Genomic DNA, 10,550 nt, shown 5'->3' on the forward strand with positions numbered 1-10,550 from the left:
TTTTAATTTTAAAATTTTATTGTTTAAAAAAATATATGTATACATATTTTTAATTTTCATTTAGAGTATTTTTTCTTTTTAAATTCGATTTTTATACCCGAGCGCACTTGTGCACAAGGGTATATTAATTTTGTTCACATAACGGTTGTTTGTAACAGCCAAAACGAATCGAGATAGATATAGACAAATGTATACATAAATGATCAGGATGAAAAAAGAAATCGATTAAGCCATGTCTGTCTGTCCGTCCGTCTGTCCGTCTGTCCGTCTGTCCGTCTGTCCGTCTGTCCGTCTGTCCGTCTGTCCGTCTGTCCGTGTACACGATAACTCGAGCAAAAATTGAGATATCTTAACGAAATTTGGTATGTAGGTTTCCCTTAATCCAAGGTAGGTTGGTATTGAAAATGGGCGAAATCGGACTTTAACCACGCCCACTTCCCATATAACGGTAATTTCCAGAAATACGAAAACTGCGATATTTTAGTAACTACTAAAGATAATTCACTCAAAATTGATATTTATAATAAGTTTTAGACGAAAAATAAGAATATTACAAATTTTTGGAAAATGGGCGTAGCCACGCCCACTTATGGTTATATGCGTATATCTTGGTAACCGCTGCACCAATTTCTTCCAAACTTGGCACAGTTGTTGGCCTTCGCACAACATACTAAATGGCCGAAAATTTTTAAAATCGCTCAATAACCACGCCTACTTCCCATATAACGGTAATTTTCAGAAATACGAAAACTACGATATTTTAGTAACTACTGGAGATTATTCGCTCAAAATTGATATTTACAATAATTTTTCGACGAAAAATAAGAATATTATAAATTTTTGGAAAATGGGCGTAGCCACGCCCACTTATGGTTACATGTGTATATCTTCGTAACCGCTGCACCAATTTCTTCCAAACTTGGCGCAGTTGTTGGCCCTGGTACAGCATACCAAATGGCCGAAACTTTTTAAAATCGGACAATAACCACGCCCACATCCCATATAACGGTAATTTAGAGAAATACAAAATCTTCGATAAATCAGTAAATATTGAAGCTAATTTATTCAAAATTGATACTTGCAACAATTCTTTACCAAGAAATACGTCTATGGTAAAATTTTGGAAAATGGGCATGGCACCGCCCACTTATGATCACATATATGTATATCGGTAACCGTTCTACCAATTTGTACCAAACTCGGTGTGGTTATTCTGCTTGCCACATATAAGCAAAACGTTGAAAATTATTGAAATCGGACTAAAATAACGGCCGCTTCTCATATAACGGTAAATTTCAGAAATGCTTGAAACTTCAATATTTCGAAATTGAAGGACGCTAATTTACTCAAAATTGATACACCCCGGCTTACCATCTAGCGGAAGGTTTCGGAAAGGTGAAAAAACATATTTAATACTTGCGCCGGGTATTTAATGTTCGGCTCCGCCCGAACTTAGACTTTCTTACTTGTTTCTCTTTCAATTTCATTTTCTTTTGACGTTTAGTTTTTTTTTTTGTTTACAAAGAATATTTTTTTTTAATTCACTTAATATTTTGGAACTTGTTTTATTTTTAATTTTTTAATTAAGTTTATTAGTTTAAGTTCCTTTTAATTTTTAGATTGTATTGTTTAAATTAGAAAAAAGTGTTTGTTGAATTTCATTCAATTTTTAGGAACTTATTTTAGTTCTTTTTTATTTCGTTTAATTTATGTGTTGGTGTTGGTTGATTTTTCGGACAGGGCGGTAATATAATTTATTTTGGTTTGTCTGCAAACCAAACTTGACAAGGGATGACGGAAATTTTTTTAATTTAATTGGGTTTTCTTTAATTAATTTAATTTCTTTTCATTTTAAGATTTTATTATTTTTTTAGTGCAATTTTCTCTTGTGTTTAAAAAAAATAATAGGTATTTTGTAATTTAATTTATTTATTTTTTTCAATTTAATCTTTTCCTCTCTCAATTTAATTTCTTTTTAATGCTCAGATTTTATTGTTCTACAAAAAAATAAATTTTTTTTCTGTTTTTAACAAAATTTTCTTTTAGTTTTTAGATTTCATTCTTTAAATAAGAAAAATATTATTATTATTTTATTTCATTTATTTATTCTTCTTTTGTTCATTTTATTTATTTCTTCTTTTGTTTAATTTAATTCGTTTACTTTTTCTTAATTATTATTATTTTTTTAAATTTATATATTTTATTGTTTTAAAGAAAAAATTTTATATTTTATATTTAATTTAATTTTTAAGATCTTATTTTATAACTTGTCTTTTTTTAATTTAATTTTCGCTTAATTTTTAGTTTTTTTTAAATAAAAATTTTTTGTTTTATTTAATTTTTAAGCACTAATTTTCTCCTTGTTTTATTTAATTTTTTTTCTCGTTCTAAGTTAATTTATAAATATTCTATTTTTAAGAAGAAAAAATAAGTTTTAAAATTTCATTCAACCATTTTATAGAGCTTGAGGCCGGCGATTGTTGAATAAAATTGTTATAAGGCTATAAATAACAAAAGCAAATTTTAAAATATTTTTTATTTATGTTTTCTTTATTTTCGTTTATATAAATTTTCTTGTGGTTTAAACTTTGAATTGTTTTATAGAGAGAAACTTATTGCTAACAGCATAACGCCAAGACCCCCTCGTTAGCAGCTCTTTCTTTAGGTTTCGAAAGAAAGTGAATAGCTTTCAAGATAGTTGCCAGAATTGACAATTGCCTTATGGAAGACTTAAACCCTTCTATGCTGAAAAGTTTTGTTTTTGTAAAAAGTCACTAACTTTTTAAATTACTCTCGAAATTTCTTAATTATGTATTTCACCAACTGAAGCCTGTACGCACACTTTTCTGCCTAGCCTACATCTATCAGCAAAAGTTTAAACTTTTAATTCCTATTCGGTTCAACTGATTCTAAGTGCAATTCTAATGTCACATAATTCACCACAAAAAACAGCAAAGGCAAATGGCTTCTTACTAAAATTCGCACGTTCCACACGCAAAATGCAAATCTAATCAACATTTGTTTCGTTCTTTTTTCTCCTTAATTTATTTGTCAAAGTGGCAACACTGAACTGACGCTTACAAAAAATTTTTCTAACATCATTACCGTTAGAGACTGTACAATGTGGCCACTTTTTTATTTGTTTCTACACATTCAGCGCCCATTTGTGCTTGCACTGCACTTTATTTGGTTTCTGTTTGCTGCTTATTGCCACACTGACACGCCTCACTGACACTAAACAAAAATTAAATTTTGTCTTAGCAAAAAAAAAAAATTAAGAATATAAAAAAAGTCACTTGGTACAGAAAAGTTGCGTTGTAGGTAACTGCGAGTAAAACATAACTGTAGATGATAAAGCAAGTTGAAAGGGTGTGGGAAGGGGGGAGGCGGGGCGCGTTGTCATTTCCAACTACAAATTTGCATATAGCGACGACACTCCTTCCCTTGCCACTTCAAACGGTCCGCTTGCTTACTTCTTGCCGCCTTCAACTGCGTGCTGTGGCGTGTGGCAAAGCACGTGACTAGAATATTTGTGCAGTGCAAAATGAAAATACTCGTAGAAGTACATAGAAATAGAAATGCTATTGCGGTACTTTGAGGTTAGCTGGTGACATTGGCGGGAGTTTTTCCTGTGCACAACTGTCTGCCCGCAGTGACGACTGTGAATCAGATTAGAAAAGTAGAAAGCGCACGTGAGAACGAGTGAAGGCACAATGAGGAGTTGTTTAGGTATGTATGTATGTATGCATGTGTTTGTGTGTTGCTGCATAGGTGAGTTGGTACAACTTTTGCTACTATTTAACTAACTATGCTGCTATTTTGCGTATGCTTATACTATTTCTGCTACTGTTGCTTACAGCTACTACTTGTGGGTGGCAGCGGTTGCAAATAAAATAGCCCCAAATTGGGCGTGAGTGTGGAAGATAAAACACTTTTTGCTTGTGGGCGTTGCAATGTGAATGTGCGCGCCTTGCTGTGTTGTGCAATAAATAAGTTGGAAATTTGACACTCTAATTTGATTAGATTTTGTGCTGGAACGTGTGTTCTTCTGGAGCATTGCAGCGTGGCTTTGAAGCCGTAGGATGTGAAAAGTTGTTTTACTGTTAGTGAGCTCAAGTTATTTCTGCCACAGAAGAAATGAATGCGGTTGAGATGGTAGCTCATGAGTGTTGTGTAAAAAATTTAGGACATATTGGGTTGGGTAATTAATATCCATTTGAGGTGGACATACATATGTGTGTACTTTTGGGTATACTTAATTTTATTGGAATATTGGAAAATACAGTTCTGACCAAAATAAGGTCCCAAGTTGGAATCTATACCTAAGTAATTACTAACCATTTTACATATAGTAGGATACTTTAGAACAGATGAATCTTTAATAGGAATCTAAAAATAAGACCTCATCATCGCAGTCTTTATCTTACTCTTAATTATAATCTTAATCTTAATCTTAAAATTGTTCTTAATTTTAATCTTAATCTGGGTTTTAATCTTAATCCTGATCTCAATATTTATCTTAGGCTTAGTCTTAATATTAATCATATTAATCTTATTATATTCTTACTCCTAATCTTAATCCTAGTTAATAGTTATATTAATCTCAATTTAAATCTTATTCTATTTCTGTCGCTTATTCATGCCAGCGGGGTATGCAGCACCGAGCACAAAGAAGTTGTACTTTAAAAACTTTAAATTTTTAGATGTCGCTCGTACCACAGATGAAAACTAGGCCTCACGGAGTGGTAGTTCGCATCTCTTATCAAACGGCTACAAAGATTAGTTTTGATTTTCATCCGTTCGTTAAATTAGGGAAGCTACCAGCGAGATTGTGTCTAGACCATTCAGTGCATCGAGGAAAGAATTTAAATCGACCTTAAAAAATATTTTAAAATTTACGGGTTTCCGCATACTTCCCTCAGCAACCGGTCTGGCAAGACTAGTTGATCGTTGCTTGCGCTGCAAAATGTATTTCAAAATGCCTTTCTTTTGTCCATTTTATTAGGTATTTAGTAAAGTATGCAGTTTCATTATCGGGAGTACGAAGTATGCGTGTCTAGCGCTCATCGAGCTCACACTAGGCACAGCCATCTAAGAGTGTACCGCAGGAGGACAGAGGCTTCCCTAGTTGCTCCTTATGTGGGGATAACGCCAGGTCACCAGCCACGCAGTTTTCCGCGATGTCACTGTGGCCCGGCACCTAAACTAGAAGAAGTACCTTGACGCGATGGATAAATAAGTCAGATATTCCTTTACCGATTTCTAATGTACCATCACACCCTTTAGCAGTGAGTCTACCGCTTCCTTGATGGAAGATTTTTCCACCTGAAAGACAATGCAGAAGTCCGGAAGCCTTAGTAACCCCGCCCTACCCAGTCCTCTCCTGAGGGAATATAGGTAGAGAAGGAGCTTCTGGGAAGCATTTCGGAGGCGCTGTAATCTATGTGTCCAGAGCGAAGTCAAAGCAACCTCTCTCGAGGAAGGGCCAAAGCAGGTATATTGTTCTTCCTGGTAAACAAGACCAGTTCCGTTTTGCTGGGATTTACTGCGAGGCCGCCGTTGATCGCCCACCTAGTTACCTGCTTAATTTAACCTTGAGGCAGAAAAAAAGGTTGTTTAGAAATCGTCCACATAATCTATATAGGTGATCACCCGACATCCCACTTTTTCCAGTTCCATGATGATGCCATCGGTGACGATCGTCCAGAAGATCGGAGAACTACAGGACCTGCTGCACAAAATATTGTAAATAAGCACATTTGACTGTACTTCGACTGTACGAAGTACAAGAGCTAAAAAAGAAATACTGTACTTCCGAAAGAAGTACGGTTGCTCACATTAGGCAAGACTAAAATGTGTTGACCCTATGCCAAATCATCCGATGTCTCATTAATGTTCCAATAAAAGTCGTAGTTTACCACTGACAGATTTAACAAGTGGCGAGTACCTATTTATTATTATATTTTTTGAGAGCATGGTCAATTTGTCGTTTGCCACGTCGTCCGAAAATTCTCCTTTCTCTAGTAGTGAAGACCCCCAAGTCTTACTACTCATGTACTTCACCTGCAACCAGCTTAGGCTGAACTCGGCCTCCATAAAGTTCCAGTACCAACCCAGCATGCGATGAAGCTTAGAAGATTTAAACCACGGGTGCCCATTCTCCATTAATGTTTAACTTCAACACCTCGAAGCTTTTCAGCTACGGTTGACGATTGTTTGATGCGGTCGTCAGGCAATGACATTGATAACTTGTGTTTGAAAGCTAATGACTTTCTCGCCGCTCTTTCTCGCTTGTCAGAACACCACACTCCCGGCAGCAAAGGTCTCAGTGCTCGCCGTAAAGGAGCACATGTTCATGCTCAGAAAAAAATCCTATACTGCTGCTACCACATCCGAACAGGCACATTCTGGAGCAAAACCACCTCCTGCGTACGTCAGAAGACATCTCTACGAACTCACGGAAGAGATGTAGATCTACATCGCACAACCCCTGGAACCAATGTTGTACCAACAGGCCAACACCGCAATTAAACTTTCACCCCATACATGGCGAAATCGTAGTTCATTGAGCACCCGTCGCAGATGGAAGAGGTCAGCTGCCAGGAGAGACTCACCTATTTTTATCGGGTCTAAGGTTTGAGTACTGCAGCAGAATTGCTTATTCAGACTCCATCCCCAAATACCCAAGACATGTCCGGCTTGTGTACGTTCTCTTTATGACACCAAAGACCTCATAACTTTTCCGCTTAAACTCGCTCAACTAACATCTCACTCCGACCTCCCCGATCCCGTTGAAACTGCGTGTTGTTTGGGCATATCATTATTCGAGCTTGGGGACAACTAAGGACTCACCGAAAGGCCGTTGAGAAAAAAGCATGTAAAGCTGGAGTTGGCGAAAACAGCAAAAATACATTTCATTACAAGTTTGCCACAACTCTACCGCTCTTACAACGTCAACAAAGAGGGAGACAATGCTGAGCCGCAAACAAATATGGAAACGCCAAACACCATAGCAACAGCAACAGAAAGCAGCAATCAAAAGTTCGCCAAATGAAATTGAAAATGAAGATGAATTCGCCAGTGTGTGGCGTGAGTGATCACGTGCTATATTCCAATTTCCGCGCAGGAAGCAATGAACATCACGAGCGCCAACAACAAACATATATTTAAATATAGCCTTTGGTTGCAGACATAATGAAGAGTTGCTGCTTTTTGGCGCTGAAGACGAAAAAAAAAAAATAAAGAATAAAAAATTAACACCGACATTGCAGCTCCAATCAAGCAACCGAACTTGCTGAAGGTGTCAAGTGGCGGGCACAAAAGGCGGCGCAGTGCAATTTCGGTAAGGATGATGTGGCATCAAAGGTGAAGGAGTGTGAAAATGACACTATGCAATGAGCTGGTTTGTCTTTATGCACATATGTGAGCGGGTACGTGACTCCCAAAGGTATGCAATGTAATAAAACAAGGAATTTTTACGCTTTCCCCGCAAAAGCCGTTGGTAATTTGAGTAACAATGCCATGTTGTCGCTGGCGCGACGCTTGCCAATGTTTATTTTCCTATTTTTTTTTCTGCTGTTGCTGGGTAAAGTGACTATGAGAAAAGGCATGTGGCTTGAATGAGTAGCGCACTCCATCCAGATTTCCAATTTTCTCATTTCCAGCTAGAAAAGAAAGGTTTGTGGAAAAAAATGTGCGTGAGAGTGGGCAAAAAACATTGAGCGCGATGTAGTTGACTCTAAATTGGAATGAGGAACCTCAACACTGTATCAGCAATCATACTTATATACAAAAGTTGGTATGGCGTAAATAGCGTTAGAGGATTGATGCTGTGCGAAATTAGTGCGAATGCACTGTAGCAGCATCGTTGGACTGTTGAAGTGCTGCTATTCGGTATATTCGTTAAGGTGTTTGCAATCGCTGGAGATGTGCTGTGATCCTGTGGTTGGTACAGCAAAGTGTTGGCAACAGAAACAAAAACAACCACAGTGTTAACAATAAGTATAGAAATGAGATGGTGTGAGACCCCTCCAGGTGCGTGCCGGCGAATGAGGAAGAGTGACATGTGGATCTACGGTAGGTTGGTTTAGGGTTGGAAGGTGTATGTGAAGACTTCTTACTCATTGGAGGCATATTTGGAAAAGCCATTTTTGAGAGCCAGGAAGCAGATTGTCCCTCTAACAGATCTTATTGCACAAAGTCATTGTAATATCTGCTGAATCACTTACTGTTTACTACAAAATTGAGGAGCCTGATGCTTTCACTGTCGTTATCTTTTCCAGGTAAGGTGAAAAGTGGTATACCAATCTGGAAACTAGGAATTGGCTATATAAAATTGGAGAGTCGATTCATCCCCTAGGTCTCCTCGACAGCTTCTTCAGAGAGAACTTTTTAGTATATGTAATATTTGAAACATTGGCTCGGTCATAGAGTCCTTAAGCTTTCAAAGTTGTCCCGTAGTTTATTTGCTTTTTCGAGGCTTGTTTGACCATCTTATTGGTCACCGCGCTCTCTTTAATATTCCTCTTTCCGGGAACCCTGCAAAAAAGGACGTTGGCGTGACCCGGTCTAGCGCCACCTCTGAACAGCTGTCAACCTCACTCTAGGGAGCCAGTAAGGTACAAAAAACACAATGCATCAGTGAGAACGATGATGTGTTTTTTTCTCAATTAGCCAGACGGCCACTAGCGCTACATCGCAACTAGCGTGGGTCTGCGGGAGGGAGTTGGTCACAGTTTCTGATCAATTTGAAATTACTCTAGTCTGTATCCTATAGGAACGTATGTTTATACGTATGTGAGTGCCAAGGAACATTTAAGGCAACGAGAGACGGTTCTATACTAAATGTGTCTTGTGCGGTGCCCTCTACTGAGCATCACAATGACCTATGTGGCCTCTGAGTGAACTCCTAATCCTTGTAAACACAGGAAACCTATTTACTTCCGGTCAAAGCTTCGCTGGTTCTTTCTCTAATTTATTTTTTTTTTGTCTTGAGTTTTTGTACTTTGTGGCCGCAATTTCACTCTCATCTAAAGCTGTCTGTCTGTTAAGAAAATGTAATGGTACCTGTTGTTTCTTTTTCAGCATTTGGTTGCTCTCATTTACTGTTGTTATTTCCTCTATTACTGCCACCATTGTTATCTTCAAACAAATTAACGGCTTTGGTTTGCATCGGTACTAGAGGCAACGTTATTGTGATAGCCGTTCCTTCCTTTTTCTCCGCTTTTAGTATGTCGTTTTTTTATGTATGCATGTATAGTAATGTTCCTACTTCTCCTTCTTGGTTTCAAGTTAGTTTTCCATACCTTTTATTAGCACTTGGCTTCGCTTGTACGTACCAACATACCCCACATTCAATGTGTCCTTCTTCCCATGCTGGCAGGATTTGAAAATCTTTGCCGTTTCGAACAAACTACTTCACGCCATAACAGTCTGCTGCTTGCCACCATAAATTACTTACTCGGCTCATTGTCGCTGGCCTCTTCGGTGTGTGTCTGTGCACTCGATTTTAACATCGATACTGTCGAATGCTTTTGCCGTAACACAGCTTTCACTTTATTCATTTCCTTTCTGGGTGGTTTTTATATACAAAATATTGATTTACAAAAATTTTCTCACTTTTCCCTAAAGTTTAATACGTATGTATATAAGTATTTTGTATTTTTATTGTTATTATTTTTTAGTGGCTTTTCCTGTCGCGACTCTTATTGCCACTATCGTAACAATTGTATCCCTTGTTTTTTTTCTGCAGGCATACCTTATGGGTTTCCTTTTCTGTATTTTTTTTTTGGTTTTGTTGTGGCCATTGCTGTGTCTTGGTTTTGCCTTACTGTCGAGCCAATATTTCTTTTTGGCCATGCAACATTTGGTGTCGCCACCAATGCACGTTGTCTGCATTTTAAGTGCAAAGTATGTTGCAAATTTTTACATGGCTAGTGACTTTCGCCGGTTTGTTGGGTAGTTTGTCTTTTTTATACCAATCGATACATTTTCATCGTTGTAGGTACATTGCTGCTTAGGGACCCAGCATTTGCTAAGCTGTTTGAATAATTTTTGTCTCGCTGGCATAAGTTCGACAATAATATTTCTATTATACATCAATTAAATTTTATTTTAGTTGAAAATCTCTCCATTTTGTTCAGGCAAAGACAAATTGAACAGGTAATAGCCCCACAAATTTTTTACTTTAAACCAGCCAGCTCAAGTGTTTAAACCCCGTCAGATTTTTTTTTTTTAATTAAGAATTTTTAATTGCGTATTGTTTTTATTTTAATTTGTAATGTTTTTTCCAGTTTTAATTTAATTAATTTTAATTTTTAGAAATTTTTTTATTTTTAATTAAATTTGTTTGTCCTTAGTTTAACTCAATTTAAATTTTTACTTTTAAATGTGTTATCAAAAAAATATATTTTTTAATAATTTAATTTTTAGAAATTTATGTATTTTATTTTTTTAATTCAATATTCTTTTAATTCTGCGATTTCGAAGTTTAAAACCTGTTTTATAATTTCACTTAATTCTTAGGAGCTTAGCTTACTTATTTAAACAAT

At 36.7% G+C, this 10,550-nt stretch overlaps 1 protein-coding gene across 1 annotated transcript in view; it reads left to right on the plus strand.

Moving 5' to 3' along the window:
* LOC118745278 (lambda-crystallin-like) overlaps positions 1–3,892 on the plus strand; it is a 9,819-nt gene extending 5,927 nt beyond the window's left edge. Inside the window, exon 4 of the mRNA XM_036478804.1 lies at positions 3,860–3,892. Coding sequence (XP_036334697.1) covers positions 3,860–3,892 — 33 coding nt within the window. The remainder of the gene's footprint in view (positions 1–3,859) is intronic.
* Positions 3,893–10,550: the final 6,658 nt, after the last annotated feature.

The sequence above is a fragment of the Rhagoletis pomonella genome, unplaced genomic scaffold (assembly GCF_013731165.1).
Source record: "Rhagoletis pomonella isolate Grant_MI unplaced genomic scaffold, Rhpom_1.0 Rhpom_scaffold_00008, whole genome shotgun sequence".
NCBI lineage: Eukaryota > Metazoa > Arthropoda > Insecta > Diptera > Tephritidae > Rhagoletis > Rhagoletis pomonella.